Source organism: Patagioenas fasciata, chromosome 3 (genome assembly GCF_037038585.1).
Source record: "Patagioenas fasciata isolate bPatFas1 chromosome 3, bPatFas1.hap1, whole genome shotgun sequence".
Lineage (NCBI taxonomy): Eukaryota > Metazoa > Chordata > Aves > Columbiformes > Columbidae > Patagioenas > Patagioenas fasciata.
Window position 1 is genome coordinate 39,578,094 of NC_092522.1, and position 25,296 is coordinate 39,603,389.

Sequence of the window (25,296 nt, forward strand, 5' to 3'; positions counted from 1 at the left end):
AGGAGGAAGGACAGTTGCCCGAGTTATATGGAGAGGGATCGTAAGAAAAGGAGAAGGGAATGTTAAAAGAAGAGATAGTGATGAGCATTAAAGAGTGACATAAAAGGGAGCAGCAGATCAATAATACTATCACCACCTCTGCCACAATTGTCTCCTATGGTCTTGGGAAAAAAAAAAAAATCTTTAACTCTCCTTGGTCTCCATCTGCAGAATGCTGCTATTTTGCTGTTTGACACAGATACTGCCACGTGCTCAGACAAAATTTCTACAGAAAGATATGCACTCACACTGAATAGCACGCTACTCTATCTTCTCATTTATAACAGTTTGAATGAACTGCTTTAAATAAGATGCAGGGCTGGAAATGGACAGTGAATATAAACCTAAGTATTAAATGACCACTTCCTTTACTAAGTTCTGTCATTCCCGTGCAATGAATGAAGTGGGGATCCTGTGAAAAAAATATAAAAAATAGAATGTAAAGCTATAATTAAATACATATGTATAAGAGGGGGAAAAAATGAGGAACATGAAGAACATTAATTTGGGCATTTCCTAATTCTTTACTGTTTCATTTTACAGTTACAAATTAGTCGCTGTCCTCCCACTTCTTACAGAGAAAATTTCTTCCAAAAATAGGTATTTTGGAATGTCAAATAATTTTGAGGAGAAACAGGACACATCACCAAGTAGCTTCAATGGTGAATGAGACAGAAACTTATGTTATTCTATATGCATCCTTTTCTATGCACATATATTGACCCTGTTTTACAAGCCTCTGTAGATATATCAGGACTGAAAAACCATACAAACTGCACATGCATTAGCCCAATAGAATAATGAGAAGAATCTATTCAGCAGAAGTTTCTACTCAGATGAAATGCTTTCATTCTCTAAGCCAATGAAATATTAGAGGTTGGTTAGTTTAATTGTGCAACCTATCCCATTCACAAAGTGAAACTGCCCCCCCCCGCCTCCCAAGTTTCACTGAAGCAGATGGGCAATCACAGAGATCCTTCCTTTTAAATACCAAGCTTTCACCACCTTCAACTGAAATGCTAGAGCTCTTCACGAGAACAGCCAAAATCTCAGCTACCTGAAAAGTTACATTTCCTCCAATCTGTTTCTCGCTGTGGGTTTTTGTTTTTAATGGCTTATTTATATCTTATAAAATTTTCAGGAAACAGGATTTGTTCCTTGCCTGGACTCACTGGTACCAAGTTTCAGTTGAAACGACAAACTGAGCAAATTTTAAGAATCTGAAATAACCCATGGAAAAACTTTAGAAGCTTTAGTACAGGCACCACAACTTTATCTCTCTGAAAATAATAAGTGTTTACAAAGTTCAGCACAAAGTTTAGAACATAAACACAAAATTTTAATCTGGTTCTTTATTAGAAATAATGGATTCTTAAGAACAAAGCAAAGTGATGGGTAACTGCAATTTGTCATTAGAGAATCTAAATCCCATCTTGTGTATTAGAATGTTGCTTCTGCTACAAAATGCATTTAGATAAAACAACCTAAAGCAGTTTCATAATTTACCCACTCATAGCAGGTATCTATTATTAGTAATAGTAGTTAGTTTTCCAAATAGGGCATGTGAATGTAACTTTTCTGGTTTTAAGGAAGAACAAATACTTAAAGCAATGAACAGCTCTTTTTCAGTATGTTTTTTTAAGTATGTACTTTCTGACACAACGTTCTCTTTCATGGTTGCGCTTTTAAAATGTCAAGTCATCAGAATAGGAATTTCCATGCATTCTGGATAAACAGTAAGGAAACAAGTTTAGAACAAGGACTTAAAAGCAAAACACATAAGTAAAACATAATGCAGATGTTAAAAATATAACAAAAATAAATGATCTCAGAAGACCCAAATTATTTCTGCTTCATGTATCAGGAGACATCTCTATCAGCACAAGCTTAAGCTAACAAGAGGCACCAGAGAACAGACAAAAAATGTTTCATGATTTTTTTTTTTAAACTTTATTTCAGCATATATTTTAAACCCCAATTCAAAAGCTCCTGATCAGTGAAAACTCAATCTACAGGTATAGAATGTCTCCTCTCTGGTTATTATGAAGTTCGCTCATTACTTTTAACTGGAGAGCCAGAGTTCAGACCTCTTTCTTATTCCTTTTCTGTAAAAATGACTATACTTAGAGCTGCAGCAAATGCTTTTGTAACAGGGAAGATAGCTAGCTACAGGCAGGTTAAAAATCCCAATACATGTGTAGCAACTTGTTTTTACACATTTTTAAACATAACGCTTCCCTATCTTTCCATCAAATACTACTACAGGCTGCTTTTGTTGAATATTTCCAGCAGCCTGTTGTATACAGCACACCAGGAGCTGCGTGGACTGTAGCCAGGAAGGAAGGTGTGGAACACGTCTTCACAGGTCCATTTCCACTCTCCAAGTTTTCAAGTATTTGAGAGAAGGTCGTGTTACAGCACAGATTTACATAGCAGACAAATTACATGACTGCTTGCTCTCAGCATTTCATAATTTCAATACAAAATCAGGTCAAAGGAAATGGGGAAAGAATAACCCTATCCTTTCACAGCAGTAAGAAAATCAAGCAAAAAACGTATCTATGGTTCTTGCCAAAACATTGGCAAAAATCTGTATTGAAAGTAAACATGAGTTTAAAGCATTTGATCTACCATCCTCGACAAAATCCTTTTCTTTTTTAAAATCTCAGAACAACCATAAAAAAACCCAAAAAAGTGCTGTATTGTTTTTTTAAAACACTGGTTTTACAATCATTAGCCCAAAACAGATATATATTTTCAGAAACATGCATATTATCAAGGAATATGTTATTAATTTCAAGGGCTTGGACTCAGTCTGATAGTCTAGTATGAGTGTTAAGAGAGGGAACTGCTCTTTGTAGTGTCTGTCTGGGTGAAAAGGAGAATAATTTGGAATAGCTTTTCCCCCCTGTCAGAGCCTGAAATATAGTGTACTTTAAAAAGGGCAATATTAGCCAGCCTCAGCACTGCCTGACATTATGTTTATACTAGACGGAGGCTAAAATTACAGTGTTCGTATCTGGCATTCTTTGAGTAGAAATTGGCAAAACAATTAATTTTAACAGTTTTTTTTAGAAAACAATACCATGATATTTTCAGGGTAATACAAAATACTTTCCAAGAGCAGTTAAGGATATCATAATGTGAAACAACAGATTTAGAAGTGTTCAGGTATGCGTCTATATATGTGTATTGTTCTTAGATTACACAACTAATACAGTACAGTTAAAATATGCTAATTATTACCCTAGATGGCTTTCAGGATTTGTTTCACCACAGTTGAGCAGTTGTAGGGTTTAGACTGGCGTACTGCTGATACTTATTGAGCAAGCAGAAAGAATAAACATTACAGAGAAATGACTGGCTTCAATAACTTCAATTAGACTTAACATTATTTCAGTTTCTAAAAATTACAAATAAGAAATCTGATTTACTCTCAGCAGCAAGAAGAAGTTTTAAAGCTAATGTGTTTTTAAAAAGAATTGTAGTTTTAAGGAACTCCTGAATAATTTTTTGAAGAGAGATTCACTATGTTAGCTAGATTTTATGTGCATTTGGTACCTATTCAACAAGCAAATGAGGAAACAGAACTTCTCATGGAATCTGACATTTTCTCTGTTTACCAACACAAACTCTGAGAGATGAATTTTACCAAAAGCTTCAGCTTAGTATGTTGTAGCCCTGCAGCTGACAATTCAGACTAAAAATATGGAAGTTGGTTTTTTCTGTGACACAAAAGGAACTTTTGGGACCATTTCCGAAGGATACCAGAAAGCTTGTCTAACATACAATGGTTCCCACTCAGCCCAGCCCTCCAAACAAAGAGCAACAGATGCACAACTGGTATTAATAACATAACATCTCCTCCCTCTGTTAGTCAAGAGAGGACAGCTAAGGACAAATACAGTTTCAGGGTACTCACCTACTCGGAAGTTAGTGGCTGTCAGCGTGTCAGCAGCGTGGCCGTTTTCACTAATGAGGGTGGTGGTATTTCCCTTCTCACAGTTGTTCTGACAGTTGCCTTTGGTACAAGTCACTTTACAGATGCTGGGTGTAAAGACCACCTTGATGCGACCAGTGTGATTTCCCACTGTCAGCGGAGGCAAAGAAAAAAAGAAAAATAAACAGATCACTTTGGTATCCATTGATTTCCCTCAAAAAGTTTTGGGAAAAAAAAAGGCGGGGGGGAAGAAAAAGGCGACAGGTCTACAGGAGGAGGGCAGTCTGCAGTGCTCTCTCTCATAGATCTCCAGTGGTGTCTCTGAAACAGGAGTAGGAAGCTTAGCAAACAGAACTCCGGGATCCGCTCCAAAACCACATTTAAAGTCAAGTCACTGGAGTGGGATTAGTAATCACAATGCTGCACTTTATTCACAGGCAGACAAAGAGCAATACCAAGGGCATGACAGCTTAAATAGCCAACCCTGACAGGCAGATGTAATGTAAAGAGGCTGGCTGTGCACCTAGGGGTGAATAAACTCTTGTGTCCTCCTGCATACTTTTCCTGTTTCTGCACTTATTAAGTCACTATTTGTAGCTCGACCCCTGGAAATGTTTTAGGCATGCGGCATGTCTGAAAACATCTGTCTCAAATCTCCTGGCACCCCAGCCCGAAGTGGTCAAACCTTGTGACGCAGCTGCCTGGACCCATTTTTTCACAGTTTTTTGGCACCATTTTTCCACAGGGATTTAAGTATTATAGACTGAGCTTTGCTGTCAGCCTTTGTTAAAGCAATAAATAGCTCAGAGAAAAGGATAAGTATCAATTCTTAAAAATACTGGTTCTGAGTTCAGAGATCAAAAAAAGCTAGATTCTCTTTTTTTTTATACACTTCCTTACAGTCATTTAAAAATCTTGAAAGTGACAAACACTGAGAAAACACTTATATCGATATAAGTTCATTAGAATTACTTCTTGTTACAGAATTTGATCTAAACCCAGATGTATTTGATTCCACAGTTAACAGCTGAAGATAAAAAAAAGATATTTAAACTATTTATTAGGAAAATTAGAGAAAAAAAACAGATTCCATTTGCAATTATTTAAAAATAAAACAGGTTGTCCTCTGCAGACTTACTAATAAATCCAGTAAGTTCTTGTAAATACACCACAGAGTACTTTCATACCAGACCTAATAATCCCAAGAAATGATGCACAGAAAGAATAGGATCTCATTCTTCCTCATGTCATAGAAATAAAAAATGATACTTCTCTAACCTAGTTTATGAAATACCCTCTGGACAAACATTTTTTTGAAAATCTCAAGAAAATGAAGAAAATCTTCCCACTTCAAAAGAATATAAAGCCTTCCTATTTCTGGCTCTTCATAAACAAATTACAATAATTGTGCCAGCTGTTTTGTCTACAGTGAAGGCATTGCTCTATTTGAACAGCAGCTGCAGTACAGATGCTCCCCCCTTATTCTCCTTAAACAATAGTTAGAAAAAGCATAGCCCAGACAGATGCAGGAATAAAATATTTTAATTAAAGGCTAGTATTGTGATTTTAGTAGATTTGGAACACACTGTGGATTCCTCAGTGCCAAAAATTTCTTACAAAAATTATTAATACACCTTTCCCTATGAACAGACATAAGTGGCTCGTGAACTGCTGACGCTACAACTTCTAAGCTTTTCTTTTGTTAAGCACAGCTTCACAAGTAATACTGCCATATTTGTATTTTATTTGCACAGTTTTATATATATACATATATATGTATATATAATTTTTCCTAGAAAAGCCCAATCCATTTTATATTTTGGATTTTCAGATATTTTAGTAACATTTTTGCTTTAGGATGTGATCTAATTAAAAAAACATGGCTAGTTGAGTCACAAAAGTCAGTCATACCTACACTGTAAAAACCAGTATTGGGGGACCCACACAGGCTTTCCAACTTAAATTTAAAAAAAGAAAAAAAAGAAAAAAAAAAAAAGGCTTTGCCAATACAGATGGAACTAAACCATGTTCTAATTCTTCTTCACAGTATTCTGTACTACATTGTTGAACGTTGAGTTGTAGCAAAATTTGTGCACATCTTTCTCAGATTTATGAAAACTATAATGAAACTATTATGTTCTTCTTCTTGCCTAGCAGGCCACAACTTCTACCTTCCTCAATACTTCTGGAGACATTTAGGAAGGATGCAAAGCTGATTGTGGTCTCCAAGCTGAAAACTGACCAGTGTATGAGGAGGTGGATTCAAGGTAGAGACATTATCTTCCTCCTTTTCCATAGTCGTACCTAAGTAGAGAGTACTGTCCTCACACATCTTAAGATTCAGGGACCTTAACAGTGAGTATAACACATGCAGATTTAAACTGAAAGCAGATCACAAATCCTTCTTGTGAAAGGAAGCTTTCTGCAGAAACTCTGCAAGGTTAGACTCTTGGACTTCCTTGAACCCCTCCCTTTCTTCTCTTCTGTAGGTTGTTCTCCCCCCCGGCCCCTTTTATCCAAAGAGGGGATGATTTAATTCTAAATGAGAAATTATATATCCTTCAATATCTCTTAGCTGGTTTGGCAGTATTAAAGTTAAAAGCCACAACTTCAAGCTAGAAAAAGCCCATTGCTGCAATAGTCTTGACCTGATTTGGTTTTGGGTTAGTTCATAGTGAAGAAGGACAGTACATTTTTATGGTAGCATATAGATAATTTTCCTCTTTAAACTCCAGAAGCTTTACTGATGATGCCACTGTGACTCGGACATGACAAGATCTGCAACTTAGATTATCTCAAATTCATTTCTGGAAAAACATGATGGTCCTACAGCACTGGAACATACCTGGAATCATTTTATATATATATATATATTTACAGAAAATTATCATAAACTCCTCAAAACCAATTTTAAACATGTGGAAATGAAACACCTCACTTTGCCCTTAAGTATAACACCAAACTGAAGAAATACAAATTTGAGACCAGATAAATAAATGAGCCTAATGAAAGACAACAAAAGCAGAAGATACATACACTGAATGAATAGTAAAGCTACTGAAAAAAATGGCAAAACTAGAGATAAAGTCAGATTGTTGTTTTAATAAAGGTAGAACCACCAGGATTACTAATACTGGGTAAAGCTCCGTCCCTGAGCTAGGCAGCAAATTCACAACGAGGAAACTCAGCCAACTGCACCATCATCCTGCCTCATAGTCCAGGCTTGCTTGTACCCGGGAACTCTTAGATACATTTGTCAAAGTAGATCAGTGGAAGAATGTACCCACAATTTCCAAAATCTGTGAAACTCTCATGAGCCAGTTTAAAAAAAAAATAAATAAAAAGCCTGGGTAAAGTGATGTGATCTTTAATTGAAAATTGGCACCACATGTAGGTGATTTTCTTTCCATCTCTGTAAGTCACTATGATATAATATTATGAACACAGCAAGCTCATGCTGTGATAAATTTATGATTAAGCAACAACTGCAGGAGAAACGGAAAATATAAGCAAAAGGATTTCTTCATAGATTCCCTTCTGCCACTACTGTCCATCATGACAAACTGTTGGTTTTTTTTCTGCATTAGCATAAAAGGTGAATGAGCTAAGACAAGGCAGGTGGCAGGTTTTAGGTCCAGGTGGTCACAATGGCTCTCATAGCCATGCCTGGGTAGAGTTGTATAAGGGGAAGAAGTTCTCCTCAACCTCCTGGGTCTCTTTGTCTGTAATGATACTCCGCCTTCGTGTCTTTCTAGAAGAATTTCTATAAACACATTTTTTTCCTTGGTTTTACAGCTGCCCTCACAGCTCCAGCATTCTGCAAAGATTTAACTAGACAGTATTCAATAGCTGTAGTGGATCTCAAAAGATTTGTGGCATGTCCCTGCTTTGCAGGAAGACAATGGGCCAGCAATACTAGTGAAAGCAGAACTGGTATTCGATTAAAAGGATGACTACACTATACTGTCTCATAGGTCAAGCAGAACCAAGAGAATATACTTTAATGTGTTGAAAAAAATCATTTTATTGTGTCTATGACGTTTTTGTGCTTCACAGTGATCTAATCAAAAGGATTCACAATAAAAGTCACAAGCAGTGGCTTATACTGTGGACTCAGCTGGTAGAGCTTATGAATGCCTGTCCCACAACCCTTGCACAAAACTTCTTTCTGACTCTACTTTTAGAGGTGTTTGTGTTGGTTTTTGGTTGGTTGGGTTTTGTTTTGTTTTTAATATCTTCACTTATTACAAATATCCTGAGGCAAATCTCCTGAAGAAACAGAACTAAGCTATCTGTAGGCTTTCCATTAGTACCTTCAAGAATGACATACGCTACTCTGTTTTCATGACACCTTACTTCTGCACTGAACTCAGTAAGTTTTCATATGTGTATCTATACGGAACTTCATCAGATCTGAAGAATCTATCTTAAAATTGTATTCTCTTCCCAAAGCCAATAGATTATCTCAGGCAATTTCATGTTTTCAAGTGTGACACGTGAGGAGAACTTCGGAATGAAAATCTATCTCATCAAATCAAAACTGATAAGCTTTTAAATGGCAACCAGATTCAGCATTTTAAATTCTCAGATGACCAACTCCCTCTCTTTTTTCTTAATTAAATGCTGACAAAAAAATAAAAAAAGGACAGAAGCAGAGGGAAATGACTTATTTCCTGAAACAGGTGTCTCCCAGTTATTTCACTAGTCCACCTGGTTTAGTCCTCACTACTAGATATGCTTTTTCAGCCAAAAGGAAATCTGACACTGCATAAAAATCAGCCATATAAGTAAAATAACTAAGCTTTTAGAACTATTGTCAAATTACCTTTTTATACTTTTGACTTAGGTAAAATACTTTTTGGACAATATATGAGGAAGTTCTGTCTTATCACCATTTACTCATCCATTTAAAGCAAACAACAAAAAAACAAACCAAAACCTAGTTCCCAAAGCTCAGAACATGCTGAAACTTGGCTATTATACATCTTAGATATATCGGCGTCTAGAAGATTCCTGAATGCTAAGAAGGGGAAAAAAAAACCAAACAACCAAACAAAAGAACAACAAACAAACACATTGGATTCACACACAGACCAGAGGCAGATCTTTCTTAAATTTCAGATCACACATTGAGAGGAATACAGCCCTTGCTAGGCATAGAAAGGATTGAAAGAGATTCTGAGAGACCATCTCTCTTCTTTTTCCCAACACAGGATGGAACAGCAGCATTATGCAAAAAGCTTGTCCAGCTTATTCTCAAAACCCTTCTATTACACAGACTCCACAGTCTGCCTAGGGAACATACTGCAGTGCTTCAGCCTCTCTTATTATAAAGGTATTCCTAATACCTAACCCACATTTACCCTTGTTGCAATTCAAGTGTATTATGGCCCTGCCTTACCTGCAGCAAACTCTGATGAAAACTTGTTCCTCTTTGGATCAATTTCTAACATACTTGAAGACTGCTACCCTGAATTTCCCTGAGTTTAATTTTCTTCAGACCAAAACCATGTAAACTTTTTCAGTCTAACAGGCCATATTTTGCAGATCTCCATTCTTTCCTGCTTTGTTTGATAACACTTGGTCCTCATTTTTCTTCAAATACACTGTCCAAAATTAGACAATACTGCTGCTGAGGTCCAGTCAGTGTTTGGGAGAGCAGCTGAATTACTTAATACAGCTTACATAAAATGCTGGTATAACTGATTTTCCTTGCCCAGCAGTGCACTACTGGCACTTCATACTCAGACCCAGTCTGCAGGCTAGGCCAAAGGGGCAAAGATCTCCCAAATCCCTTTCTGATCTGTTGATATGGCTGTTATCCCAGTGAAGCAGATGTGGAACATTCCTTACATGACCTTAGCAGAACTGAACTCAGCCTTTACTCTGCTCTGAGCATGGGAGTAAAACCTTCTGCATTCAAATCTCACCCATTTGAAAACCAGGCAGAATACGAGCCTTATTCTTTCTGTAAGAGTCACAAGCACAAACAAGTCTGAAAACTACAAGGATTCAAGACGGCAAAGCACAGCTGCTGGGTAATTTCATTTTTGGCTTCAATATGCAATGCCTATCTTCAAGTAGGGTAGTGCATCTTTGCTCTTTCCTGAACCTTTGTTATTGTACACTTTCACAACTCACACCCTGTTCTTTTTTCACAAGCATTAGGAAAAATTAGACATGGCAATAAAATTAAAAATAAGATGATCCAGCTTTATTTCATCCAAGATCTGATGCTTTCTCTCATGCTTAAAAGTACTCCCCACAGTTCTGCATGAGGTGAGGTGTATGTGTGCATACCCACCCAGTCAAACATTTTGAACAAGGCAATATGTCAAGCTCCACTTTATTTGCCATGTCTAGACAGCTATGGCTACACATTATTGCTATGTAATTAATTCCAGCACTCTACTTTTTGTTATTTCTGTAACTCCTTATTTTGTTGCATTTGTATGATCTTACAGGTATGTCATTAGTTAATACAGTTTAATCTTCAATATTTTGTCACTTTTCAAGTACTCAGTTCTATTGCCTTTATACAAACCAAAGGGACTTCAAAGAGCAAAATATGATCCAGCTGCCTATCATCACAGTAATGGAACAGCGATCTCCAATTTTCTTTCTGTTGCCATTTTTATTGCCATCATTGCTATTAGACACACTTCTCTACACACCTAATTCCGATTAGCTATGTCACTATAGCCTCACATCACTTCCTCCTCCTGTCTTATTTACATAGTCCTACCACAATCTTCTCCCTCCAGCTAGAAACGAGCTCTCAGACTTCTTGCTTCTATTGCACTCCTGTTTCTTTACCCTCTGTTTAAGCCCTGCTTGCTTCTTCAGCATCCTTGACAGACAGGCAAGGAAATAATCCAGAAGATTTGATGCTTCCAAAGTGAGGAAGAAGATAACTGAAAAGAAGGTATCTGGAAAAGCCTTTTTCCTTCCTGATTATCACAGGTTACAGTCTCTTCCTTGCTCCCTGTTTCAGCATAGAGAAGAATGATTTCTGCTGTTTTCCTCATCACACTCCCTGCCCCCATCTCCCAAAAAAAACCTCAAAAGCCAGTAAAAAGAAAAAAAAAAGTCTATGCTAGGAGAGGCATGTAGCCACTCAGCCACTCTTCAGTTCTTTCAAGTAAGTTAATACAGCAAAACTTGCTTCATTCAAGTAGGTTTTCTTCATGAATTTTGGTAGATTTTGGCAAACTCTCTGCTCTCTACAATATAGGCTTGTTGTGTTTTATTTTATATGGAAAGCTGTCACTTAAAGTATCAAAGGAACACATGCAGGCACAAGAGCTGAGATCATTCTGAAAGACATTCATAATTGTATTTACATGCCCCCAGGAGCCCTTTACTGCCAACTTCTCTTACTGATATAGCCTCTTTCGAGCAAGTCAGAGGAATTCACAGTAACTACAACTACTTTTGTCCTGTGCAAGTTTGTAACATACAGATCACACAGACTGGAAATCTAAGATCTGTCACCAAGTTTTATGAATCACCTTTTGTTTTTTCTTGTCTTTTTTACCACTACAAAGATTCTCTATATGCAATTCTCAGGCAACAAACATCGTATCTTGAACTACAGCCATCTTCCATGTTTAAATCAATTTTTAAAACTCTAATAAATAGTTGGTAATGAGTAATATAACTACCATTCACCTTTACATAGTTTAGAATGTTCCATAAAAAGGTACCAACCCAAATAAATTAATAGAGACTGTCATGTGATTCAAGATGTCTGATGAAATAGCCTCAACTCTATTCAGTTAAATTTATTGGGGGATAATTCTTTTAAACTGGTTTTTGTTTATTTCTTTTAAAGGTATTACATGTAGGCTAGATCCACAAATGGATACAATGCTAAAAACCTTAAATTTCAGCCTTGAGTTACACCACTAATCAGTCTGAGGTCTCTTGTGGAAGGGATGAGAGAAGCTAATTGCATGGAGCAAGCAGGCTAACCAGCACACTGAACAGGAATGTGCCCAACCCATTAAACAGGAAATGCTGGGCATAAGGCTGCTTAGTTCAAATGCTTTTAGGGCTCAGATGCATTTCTTTGAAGAACTGGGTGACTCTTCACTACAGCTGGGTTCCAAACTCCACTATGACTAAGCTGTAGCTCTCCTTAGGGAGCTTAATCCTGCTTAGTTGATCGTAAGGAGAGGCAGGCAGACACATGCTTCAGCTGCAGGTCTGGGGGGGCATTAAATGAAATATTAGCACCCAGATGGTCTGTCTTCTTCAGACTGAAGCACTTCTGAAACAGAACTTCAAGCTCTTCAAGAGTATCATGCTTGAAAGTTCACATCCATGCTTCAGGTTTGGAGCTGGAGACAACTCCAGCTGTAAGCAACCCAGCACAGGATTCAGGTCCACAAGCCTTTTTAAACTGCCATTCAAGTCATCCAGATTCTTAGGTACCTAAAGCATATCCAGACCTAAAAGGCTTTCACGTGAGGGATAACAAAACACAAGCCAAAAAGCCACATTTAGACGCAAACATACATCTAGGACAGAAAGCCAGTCTACACAGTGCTCATCTCAGCTGTAAAGCAGCAGCAATGACTTTACAGCCCAACATAAGCAATTTTAAGCTGACGGGGGCTACTGCAGGTAGTGCTGCAGGAATTGCATGCTCTGATAGTGAAATCAGCATCTTTACACAAAAACCTATAACTACACAGGAGCTCAGGTGGCCACAGATGAACACATGTTATTAGTGTTGCTGACATTTAAGTATTACCCAAGAAGGTCCGAATTAGGCCTTTATACACCAGGAATGAGAGTCATTCTTACCTGATCTCACTTGTCTGAAATTATGCATTTTGCCTAAGGTAATTATCTAGGCTCCCTTGATGATCAGCACAACAGACTTTACCCTGCCCTATGGCAGTATTACAAGTCTTAAGTTGGAAGTGTGCTACTTCATTAGAAAATAAATTGTTGAGATAGACCCAGTTTCCCCCTCCCAGCATACGTGACTTCCTTAAATGAGAAACTAAGTCTTAGGTGCAACACTTGAAAAGTGTTTACCATTTCCAGGAAGAATAGGGAACAAAAATCAAATTAATATTACCTTACTAAGTATATCCACTTAACATTCCATTTCCTAAAAGGAAGCAACTGAAAAGCACTAAGGAAGTCAACAAACTGTAAACAGTGACAAAGTACAGAACATCACGGAATTAAGTTATAAATGAACATAGTCCTATCCTCGTGCTGAATCACCATTAAAAATATTCTCTCTCAGCACTGCATGAAGCCAAGATTTTTTTTTTTCCCCTTAATTTTTTGAAGGAGGAAAAAATGACGACAGAAATACGGACGTCACCAACTCTGAAATCTCAGTTTCTCTGGGTACAAAAGGACCTTCTCCTTGCAGTACTTTTTGCGTCAACATTTGTTCATTCCTTCTGGCATGGGTGACAGCACTGACAGAGAAGAGCACTTTCACATATCTTATGAGTAAAACCAGACTTCGCTACTTGCAACAGTCAAAACCAATTCCTGGTATCACAGCAACTCTGGAGTTAGTCTGGCTAAGGGACTTTCAGTGTTTAATTGTTTTTCAAACACGTCATAGAGGTTTTCCCCTACAGAATTTTCTGGAAAGCCTCATCTCTTCTTTTCTTCTTGAGAAATCTTTGGGTTTGGAGCCAATTCTCTTTCATCAGAGCAACTGAGATGCATTTGTCTCAGTCTGTGTTTTCCCCTAGCTATAATACATTTTGAACTCATTTTAATTCTGTTTGCCAAATCATCAATCTGTTTTTTCAACATTTTTCCCCACAATGCTGTTTATCAGTCTTGGCCTCCATATTTTAAAGCATAGAGAGATGATCATTCATTTTTGGGTGAATGTAACATTTAAACTAGTTCCTATAAAAGCACCAACAGCCCTTTCCTGTCACGCAGACATATAAGTATTGGTGAGCTCAGAGCCATAAAATCTTTCCAGAGTCCAAAGAGAAAAATACAGTACTTTTTTGGGGGTGCCGATCTACTGGCCTCCTCAATTGTGAGCCCTTTATGGATACACAAACAGCCATGAAGACAGCTTAAACAGGGTATTTGTTAAAATGCCTGCTACTATAGCATATTGAGAGAAGCAGTTTGTATTTATCGAGTCGTCCTGTTTCCAAGAATTTCAAAGAACTCCATAGTCTTTCATAATTGCTAAATAAACTATGTTCATTTGTTAAAGTTATTTAAATGGCTGTTATGAATGGTCATGCTTTTCAATAACAGTATGGGTAATGTGCTTAAATGGCAGAGAGGAAAAAGATGCTTTACTAAAATTGTTCAGGTTTTGTCATCAAAAAAGCCACAGTGTTGTTGGACCCTGATGTTGACTGCACCTGATTTTTTTCTTAAACATTTTAGAGTGTCCCTGAAAAATTCCCCCTGGCTCTTGAAGGAGAGCAAAGGCTTTACACACACACGAAAATGTTTTGCATTTGAGAAAACAAAATAAAAGTCCCTGACGTTTATATACTTACCCATTCCCTTTTTTTGTTTGATTATGTACAACCTCAGCAGCAAGACACGAATGTCAGTTCCCGTGAGTGACTGAAGTGAATTTGACTCTACATTCCTTCCAAACAGAATGTGTTGTGACTCTTCTGTTATTTCTGCTTGTTAGTCTTCAAACTGTTTATTCTGTTGGCTATACCCCTCCCTTACCTTCAAATTTCCCAAAGCTTCTATTTAGTGAAGTTACCACTGTTCAACTCTAATATCCATACACATGCACGTAGGCAGAAGTTACAAGGAACACATGCTCTAGTTAAGCCTGTGAGAGAATTACTTTGCTGTTTATTCAGAGCTGTTCCACAAACAAATACCAAGAAGGGTGGAAACAATATCTGACCCACTGGAGACCTGTGGGAGGTTTTCCCCTAAAGTCAACAGACGCTGAACAGTAGTAGAATGTCAAATCATAAAGATGCGTTTACATGGAACACGTGTTGTATCTCTGCATGCATTTTTTTCAACAGTAAAACATTTATGTATTTTACAGCTGTTTACCCATACTTACCGATGGGGAAATACTATTATTATGATGTAAGTGTCACATAGTGAAATCAGAATGGTGCAATTTCACAAAAATAGTTTAAATTGCAATTTCAAAGCGACACCTGGTTTTGCTTTAGTCAACCTATGAAGTCATCAGTGAAACCAGCACGTGTAAATTACATATGAGCTTAAAAATGAACTTCTCTGAGTTATCAGTGTGTTATGCTTTCAATAGTAGGAAAGTTATTGTTACACCAAACTTGTAACAGAGTATTCTGCACATCACAATTCTAAGTGGTGGGGCATTTTCTTCCACATTAATCTTATTTCATGTATGCAAACGTATGTAAAATTATGTTATAAACATGAGGCAATATAGTGCATCAATAGTTAGAACACTTACATGACTTTCACATGATTGCTTTAGCTTCATCTTTACACAAAGATTTAAATGTTGCCCACAGAATCATACTTGTCTGAAGATAGGCCTGTCTCTCAAGATATGTCAGGACTGATATTTGTTCCAAGTCTATCTATTCCATGTCCTAGGATTGAAATTATCCGTAGAAGTCAAAAAAATCAACACCAATTGCAGTTATATCTGGAAAAATAGATATATTCTACAGAGCACATCTTTCATAGATGCCAATCTTTGTCACAATGTTAATAGGTTAAGATAAAAGGTATAGAAACGCTCAGAAAAAAATAACTGTAACAATGACTTGCTTTGCATCCCATGTTAATTGATAACTACGAAATCCTGAACAATACCAAGTATTATGTGGCTACTGTTTCTTCTCTTCTCTGAAAAAAAAAAATATTATCTAACAATAAGGGGGGAAAAAAAAAAAAAAAAAGATCTTGAAGTATTCAGGACTAACTTTCTAGCCTTAGCATTTTAACAAAATTACTACACTTACCCCCTTTTCCTTTTCAAGTATCTCCACATTGCCACTACTTATTCCTTTGCTCAATGAAACAGGAGGCTCTGCCATGAAGAAAGACTATACATTTAACAGCACTGACAAAAGACCTTGAGATTATCAGCCACTCCTAAATATTCTCATATTAACTAGACAATCAATATTAACACTGCCACAAGCATTATATAATTTGCAGGAGCTCATCACTCAGTTCAAGACAGGGCTGGAAACTGCATATTGGTTATCACAGAACACCTGACTTGGAATTTCACATCCTAATCTTACTTCACTGTAAGTAACTCAAACATCCCAAACATTAAAATACTGACAGTTGAAGTTAAAGCCAGTTTTTATGGAAAAAAGTAGTCTTTTATCCTTGGATTCCATTCTAGCACCTCAAGAAACATGAAGCCACCCTAAACAGATATAGCTGGTCACGTTCTAGCTCTCTTGTTTGGGTCCAGCATATACAATCTTAAACTCTAATAAACACACAGCTCAAACTGCACTCTGTACTAGCAGATATCTAAACTGCTTCATCAAAAGTTGTAGCCACTGACCCACACCTCACAAATGCAGAAGTGGAGGCAAAACAGGTAAAGTGACCTTTTCTAGGCTGCTCAAAAGCTCAGTAGCCAAAATTTCAACACCATACAAACAGCCTCAGACTTAGTCCTGCATTTTACCTCTGAGGCAACACTTAAGTCATGGTTGATCTTATCAAGCCACAAAAACTGTTTTAACTGTCTGTCCTTTGAGCATTTAGGAGTCATGGGATTTCCAATAAAGGTAAAATGTTTTACTAACACATTGTTCACTGAGGGGCTTCTTAGAATTTGATAACAAATACTCTACATCTTCAGCTCCTGGTTTTCCTTCCCCTAGTCATGTCCCTCAGAGTACTGTAAGTAAGAGGAGCTCCAACAACCTAAAAAGAGTTAGAAGCACTGGCTCCTTTGTCTTAAAGCTGCATGGAGTTATCTCCTTATGCTACGACAGAAGAAAAAAAATACCTCACACAACCCCATTTGTTTAGTTGCAGCTTGGTATTTAGAAGCAACACTGAGTGTATCTAAGGCAGACTGACTCAGCCTGAAAGAAGACGGTAAAAGTGAAGATTTTTTTTGGCCAGAATCCAACCAGCAACAGTCACTCCAAGCACTGGGAGAACTATACAACCTAGGATTTGTACACTCTTTGCCAGAGGAGAGGGGACACAAGCCAGTCCCGGTGGCCACTAATCTCTTCTTTGGATGAAAAAAACAGCCATCTGGAAGAAAAGCAATGGTATCCCTAACATTCTGTGATCTTATCTGCAAAAGGGACTATTGGTTGATGTTGACAATGTGATTAAAAATCTTTTTGAAGCTTCTAAGAAGAGGATGCAGTGCTCTGCAAGCAGTATACTTCACCACTCTGAAAGTGTTAATTGAAAGATCTCTGGCTGCTCCCTGTTCTTTCCATTAGGTCCGAGATTATAATTAAGCACCTATGAAGCTATACTTGCAGAAGAGGAAGGAGGGCTTGCATTTAAGTATAAATGGACAGATCATAAAGAGGTGCAATGCAGACGTGCAAGCATACTCATGCAAAGAAACCATATTTACAGCTTCAGAAGGAGAGATTCTTCCCTAAGCCCCCTCAGTAGAACATATGTCTCTGTGCTACAGCAGAGGAAGTCTGTCAGGAGACTGCAAGTACCTTAGGCCTCCATGTTAATCAGTCCATTATTCAACTGCAGGAAATTTTCCCCAAATCAAGCCAGCAGACGCTCTGTAATACCTAACCCATAATTCATCAAGCTCTTCGTCTTTTAAGCCAAAACTTGTCCTCAAACTCCCCACACAATGGAGCAGGAGCCAAGGCCACAAGCTGGGCACCTACACAATCCTTTTTTTATAAGTATGAAGCAGAAACTCTCATGCAGCCTCCATACTGTGCAGAAGTTCATAAACACGCAATAAATTAAATACAGAGAAAAACAGTCACCAATGAGACCACAATCCTGGACTCTAGCTTTACAAGGAGGGTATCCATCACAGTGAAGTAAAGAGGACTGTCATCTTACACTGACTACACTCTTAGTTATGCCTACTCTAGCAAGCGCTCACAAAGCACCTTTTATCTGAAGGAAAAACTATCATATAGAAATAGCATGAGATTCCAGCAGTGAATTAGGTTCATTTTTTTTCTTCATCCAGGAAATCTGTTTTGCGTCTCAACAGGATGCAGAATGTTGGACCATTTGCTAATCTAAGAATTATCTCATGTTTAATTATTTTAACCTTTTTTGGTCTTGAAGTGTTACTACAATTCAGGTGAACAAAAGAAATATTCAAGATCTTTAAAAAGGGGGGAGAAGGTGGTAGAAGGATTTTGGAGAGGAAAGAAGGCAGTGTATTTTTTACAGTTGTACTTACAGTGAAAATGTGATGCAAGTCGATCCTGGCCCAGTCTCAGTGGTAATGAGCCCTCGGTGGACTGTTCTCCTGAAATCACTTTTTTTACTGGATAATATTTGGGTTTGATCACATATTCCTGTGTTTGCCCATGATGAAGATTCATCATCAGTGTCTGAGATGAAAGGGGCAACATCCTGTTTTAGGAAAAAAAATAGAAGAGACAGAATTACGTAAGAGTTAATATAGAAACTACTGGTAAAAAATTTAAGACTAATTCATCCACACCCCAAGTTCTCAAAATACAGTTTGGGAAACTTGCTAGCTTCCAGTTAAGCACCTGATTTTCCATGCATTTAGCATTCTCATTGTCTTGTCAGCTCAAACACACACCTAACAGGTATTATATCACTTCCTTTTCCTTTAATGGACAGCTCAGAAAACAGGAAGAAATCGGAAAAAGTCCTCCTCAAAATCAGGAGTTGAAGCTCAACTTTATTAGCATACAGATCTTTCCAGACTGGACAGAGAAGCAGTGGTGCATTAAAACCTCTCTCCATTTCTTACAACTGTCGTTTCATACCAGGTGTGTTAAGTAAAACCTAAGCCCAGCTGACTTTCCCCCTCTATTCCTTTCTCCACTATACACCTCTAGCCATAAAGCAGAGCACTGCTCCTCTTGCTCTTTTTCGGCCTATCTCGCATCTCTTCAGAAGGTCTGTTTCCCTGCTCCACTTTACTCTCCCCATCCACTTTCTCTTTGCCCACACTATTGAGCATCTCTGACAAACGTCCCACAACAAGACAGTATCCTTTCACACCAAAACTATTTCTTCTTCCTGTTAAAGATGACTGTCTCACTGATTCTCTGATAATCACATTCCTTACTTGTATTGTTAGATTCCCCCCTAAGACCTCAGCTCCTCGCTGCACAAGACCTTGCCAACTTTCAATAGAAACTCCTGTCTCCCCTTCTCAAAACCCATGTTTTTTAAGCCACCACCAGCACCAGGAACCATTTCTTTACTGACAAGTCAGCCTCCACTCTTCCACAGGGTTAATTAGCAATATACAAGCAGGGGAGCAAATAATCACACAGCTAATAGCCACATGCAATGAAACTGTGAGCTGCTTTGAGGCCCTGGGCTGCAGAGTTCCACTGCCTAGCCAGTAATAGCACATCTTCAAGTAACAAACCTGCAAATAGCAAGTTCTCAAGAAGCTGTAAGCTAGTCTAGATCACACTGCAGAGATATATGTTCCTCAGAGAGAAGCATCAATTACTAACCTAATAACAGTGGTTACTAGGGCTATATTGTCCTTTGCTCAAAGAAAGGCCTAAAGAGTGGGATGCTGTAAGCCTCCCTCACTTTCCTTTCATCTAAGAGTCTGTAATATCTTTGGTCTGCAAAAGTGAAAGAATGAGGAAGTCATGGCATTTGTAACAACCATCCCTCGAAGAGCCACAGTTCTGCAGGGTAAATAACTGTCCTCTGAGAATAAGGCATGGGCTCTGTATGACAGAAGACAGCCAAGCAGTGTTTCCGCACAGTGGTGGGACTGAAGAGTTTCAGCTGAGAAGTCAGACAATTATTGTGTTTTCTGACATGTGGAGCCTGAGCCAGCTCCTATCTCTAAATCAATGCCTGATTCCTTAGTCATGTTATTCAAGGATGCTTAGTAACTGCTGTAGCCAACGGATTTGTGGTTAGAACAAACAATGGGGTTTTGTCCTCCACAGATGCTCTTGTTAACATGGATCAGTTAGAGAAAAAGTGCATTCATTAGCAAAAACATTCTATGACTCTTACATACAACAGAAACGTAACTCAGACTACCTCCAAGTCAATTTTTTCTAATACAGTGCTCACACAGTCTCATTATATTCAACTAGAAGTCCCTTCCTCAGACTGAAAATACTGTACTTTCTGTGTTGTCTCTAGGTTTTCTACCAGCAGATCAAAAGAGAGGCTTCAGGGATGTTGGAGGTCAGGCTCAGAATTTGACACAGTCTGGCAAATTAACAACAGGAAGACCTCAGTCTGTGATAAAGCTGAAGTCACTGTCTTCAGTACTGCTTACATATGAACTGCAGTTCTTTGAAGAGTCACTACAAGCCTTCCTGCACAACCTATTTTTTCTACTGATCTTGTTTTACGCCTGTGTATAAGAACATCCATTTCTGCACATGGACATAAAAGGTTCTGTACTAAATTCTTCCCATGTTATGTGCAAGCAGATCATGACAACAGAGGTCAAAATACTACAAAATTTGATACTACGGCAATCTATGAGAAGTTGTATATATTTAACAGTGTTATCTTCTTTGACTGGACGCAGACAGATGCTGCTATTTAAATGCCTGTCTGTTTCCAGTTAAGGCTATAACATGTAAAAGTGTTACCTTTTATATTACCACATATCCAACAACACTGTAGCCCTACCCTGTCAACTTGCAATAGACTCCATCATAAAACTTAAAATAAATTTTTTTAAAAAATCATTTAAAAAATGAACACCATATCAAATACAGGAATGCCACACATTGGAAGCTGAAAGTTTTACCACGAGAATTTATAAAAGCTTCCTCTTCCTTCCTTCTCAAGCATTCCAATTATCTCCCTTAAATTAGCTTGCATTAAATATTAATGTTAACTGATTGTTAGGGCAGCATAAGAGTAAGTTTTGTTTTGCAAGAGAGTGGTTTACTCAGTAATACACAGGAAAGTTGTAATCTTTACTCTAGAAAGTCCAGTTCTTTAAAAGGAAACACCTTCACCTGATGTGAGAGTTGTTAATCTTTGTTTCAATATGGAGTAAATAACCTATTATTGTATCAAGGTGTATGGATACAACAGTTGCATGAAATCAAATTTAAGAGTTGTCTAGACCCTTTTTCTTGCACATTTTTGCATCATTTTTTATGCTCTTGGTGTATAACTGTCACAGATCTTTAGTACAGGTATGCAGAAAAGTACTCCAGATGTTTAAAAGTTGCCCAGTATGGGACATCCACTGCTAACGTGGATGTGAGCCAACTGGTAGCAGGTTATTGCCAGCCATCCAACCAGCTTGACTGGTTTTGCTCACAAGAATTGCAGTTCCAGTAGGAGCTGATATGGTCAAACATCAAAGCATTTCTGAGATCCTTCTGTTCTGCTGTTCTTTTGATATTCAAATTCTTCTCAACATGACCTGGTTCTTAAATATGTTAGTTCATAATCAAAAGGATATTGCATCGTTAACTGAGATGCTGCATTTTCCGCTCGAATCAAGGATACTCCTCTAAATACATCATGGAAACGATATAGGACCAGTCACATCACTTATAAACAGCTTGGGTATAGACACTAGTAAAGGACCTGGGTTTTTTCTCCATACACCATCACATAGGGGGTCCTTCACTGGTATAAGACTTCTGAGTAAGAAGATATGATTTCTGGCAGGCTCAGCAACACAGTAAAGGGTATTTTTTTTCCTTGTATTGACCCCTGTGAAAGAAATCTTCAGAATCATCCCTTCCAATTGACCTCAGAAGACAGACAAGAGCTTGAGCCTCAGAGAGAAGGCAAATAATATGTCAGCACTGAAAACAATTAATACAAGTGTAAGATGCCACAATAAAACATTTCAGGTGTAGTATGGTAACAAGCATCACCCCAGTGCCTATTGAGCCTTTGGAAATTACATTAACAGCTCTACTACAACATATTCCCAGTCCTCTAAAAAGCAGTGGTTGTTGCTGTGACTGCTGGTGCCAGCTTGCCAAACAACCCTCCTAGGACTACTGCCGCTTCTTCCCTTTCCTGTAGGATGGCCACTGCCAATTTCGGGAGCTCTGCCTGAGCCCCTAATACTGGTCCTGTCTTTGCAAGGTTGCCCAGGTGCTGTATCACGCCATCTCTGCCAGGGGCTCCTGGCACAAAGCAAAAGCCAAGCCTGCTATTACATTCAGATTCATTCAACCGTCCCAAGACAAATGGTTCAGTTAATTAAATCTCTGTTCAGAGTACACTGCAGTTACTGCATGGAGCATTTTCATCTATTCCTGGTGTTGCAATATCCAAATTAACAAATAAGCAGCAGGACAGACTGATTTCTTCACAACACTACTCAAGGTTCAAGGCCACTAGGAATAGCTGGTGCCATTGCTACACAACAGCCCACAGAGGATACACGAAGTAGGTCACAGACACTCTAAGCCAGGTTTTTATAATTTAAAACAAAGAGATGAAAGGCATACTCATCAGCTCATGACCACTATACTTTACATTAAGAGATAAGTAGTTTTTATCTATCAATAACCACCATCACCATAACTGAAGTTACTTAATTGGTTCCCAACTTTAGCGCACTGCTTACTGCACATTTGAACACCATACAACACCGTGGGATTCCTTGGGCATTGTTGCAATGCAAAATATTCAAGTACTACTAAAGCTCTCTGTAATGCTAGTTAAAAAGATTCCATCACTAGTTTCAGTGTTCAAATTTTGCATGGAACGGCCAAGACTACACAAGATTTTTGTATTACACAGGCTTATGTCACTAATTTATCTGGTAGTTTGTAATTAGATGGTCAAAATGCACATTAACTTAAACTTCACAAAAATTTTCCATTGCTGAAGTGTACACAAGGCAGACAAACAAATGTCTAATTGCATTTTCAACAAACAAACAATATGATAAGTACTAATGAAGTTAAAACAGAGGGAGAACAAACATTTCCAGCTAACTAACAAGCAAAAGAAAGCTCTCTTGCTTGATAAAAGCAAACCAGGAATGCAATCTATCAGAGTAACTCTGGTAAGCAGAAATGAGCAACATTTGGCATAAAAAGTACCGTCTAGACTAAATAAGACAAGCCTGACTCAGGCTGCTTTCTTCATTTTATTTACCGTAAGTCTGATGCTCCCATGTAATGAACAGTCAAAAGCAGAAGAAAATCCAACATTTTCTAAAACCATGAGATAACAAAGAAAATATACAAGACAGTTCAAAAGGCATGAAAATAGAATTAAATCCCCCCCCCATAAATTACTAAAATTCAGTTGCTAGTTCAGCCTGACCTTTGCCAGCTGTTTCCTCCTTACATTGCTTCTCATTTTTTTTTTTGATACGTGAAAAAGTTTAACTTTCCAGCTGATGATGAACAGATGGAATTTCTTCAAAGCCCTTCACATTACCATACCAAATATTAATCAAGAATTCCCTATTTCACAATGTCCTACCAGTCACAAGAGATGAAAGAAAGGAAGTGTTCATGCTTGCTTTCTTTTCACCATTGCAAAAATTCTGCACAAAATTGATTTTATGTACAAATATATTTTTCCTGCATAATTAAGAATCTTGGCCCTGAAATACACTACAAATACTGAAAAACAAGTACTGAGACCTGCCTGTCCTAGAATAACCAAAGTTGAATTAGTATTTTAATTTTAAACCAACCTGCCTTGACCTTATATATTTGTGATACATTTTTCCCCAGGCAAAAATCTGCAAAGACAATGGCTTGGACACAACTAATTTGTCTTCAAACAATACCTTCAAGTTATTAGTTTTTACCTTTTTTATCCCTTGAAAAGGTTAGAGTGTTATTTACACTATAGATAAGACCTTCTTTGATCATAATCAGGGTGATTTGATTTGTAAAGGAAGTAATAATACAAATCTTAATAAAGATATTTAATCTACACCAAGAAAAAATAAAAGGCTAAGCAGAGAATCAAAATTGGTTTTGATAAAGTTTCCCACAGAAATGTAAAATACCAACTTTTATCTACAGCTAACAGTTTTGCTCAACTTAAATATAATTTATGTGGTAAAACTCTTGTTGAAGACACTTTCAGGGATTGTCTGCTCTTATGCGTTCGCTAATAAAGCTGGCCCCACATTTGCAGACTCAACTGAATTGCTCTTTCATTAGAATCCTTTTGCTGGCATAAGCTGGTCTAATAGCTGAAGTAAAGCTCTCTGAAACAATCAAGTTTTGAAACTAAGCACAACTATGACTCCATTGATTTGTTCCATCTCCTACATACAACACAATAAACCAAAATGCGTAGATTATGAGTATCCTTCCAGGTTTCTAAACAGAAGAGGTACACCGAGTTTTCCAGAATCAGGAGCAATGATTCATTTCCTAGATGTCAAAAAGCAGGAAAACGTCTTGTATCTGTTGGTTAAATATTCAGATATAGAACAAAAATACAGATGCTCAGTCACACAACCTGATGGAAGCTACAAGTTCTTGCAAGTTATGCAACAGCAGACAAGCATTTCACATGTAGTAGCATTTAAAGATTAAATTTGAAGAATACCCCTTCTGAAAAGGGCTTAAATTATATAAACGGTAATTCAACCAATGAGAAAAAGGAAAGTTTGCCTACCAGATATTTTCATTAGAAAAACACAGAAAGTTTGTTCCACCCTGCTCCCAAAGTGTCATTAAGATAAAACGGATGCAAATCTAAAAAATAAAAAAAAATAATCTTCTTAGAGTATTAAGTCCTAACTATCTTCAAAGTAAGCCGACAATTAAGGAAACAGTCGGCATGAAGGAAAATCTGATATGAGACAAAAGCCTGTAGTCTCACGGAAACAGCAACTCGCAAACTTTCCTTTTCACTGTGCACCAAATGCCGAATGACCAACCGGAAGCTACAAATTATTCATTATCTTATGTTCACCAACACTTATCCAGTGAAGCTCTTCACAAATCCAGATGATTTAATTCAACATCCAGATTATTTTATAGAAGTTCTCAGCCATACAAATACCTTCAACTTGTCAAGCACTTCTACCAGCGAAGTTCAAGGAGACAAAAAAAGAAAAAACCCAAACCAAAAAAACTTACGTATTTTTCTTCAGTTTGGTGGTGGGTTTTTTCCACCCCCCAGACATTACATTTGATAATATTACATTCAGATAAGATACTTTGTCAGTGTCTTTTGGAAATCAAGGA

The 25,296-nt window shown here is 37.7% G+C and overlaps 1 protein-coding gene across 7 annotated transcripts in view; it reads right to left on the bottom strand.

The window, feature by feature from the left end:
- LTBP1 (latent transforming growth factor beta binding protein 1) overlaps positions 1-25,296 on the bottom strand; it is a 196,513-nt gene that overhangs the window by 125,129 nt on the left and 46,088 nt on the right. For 5 of the 7 annotated variants that reach the window (XM_071806163.1, XM_065835819.2, XM_065835820.2 and 2 more), the window contains exons 4-5: positions 18,354-18,529; positions 3,962-4,129 (exon numbers count right to left, since the gene is read on the bottom strand). In XM_071806163.1, the coding sequence (XP_071662264.1) occupies positions 3,962-4,129; positions 18,354-18,529 (344 nt within the window). Of the gene's footprint in view, positions 1-3,961; positions 4,462-18,353; positions 18,530-25,296 lie in introns of those variants that run through there. The other 2 variants (XM_065835822.2, XM_065835823.2) reach the window with 2 other exon arrangements.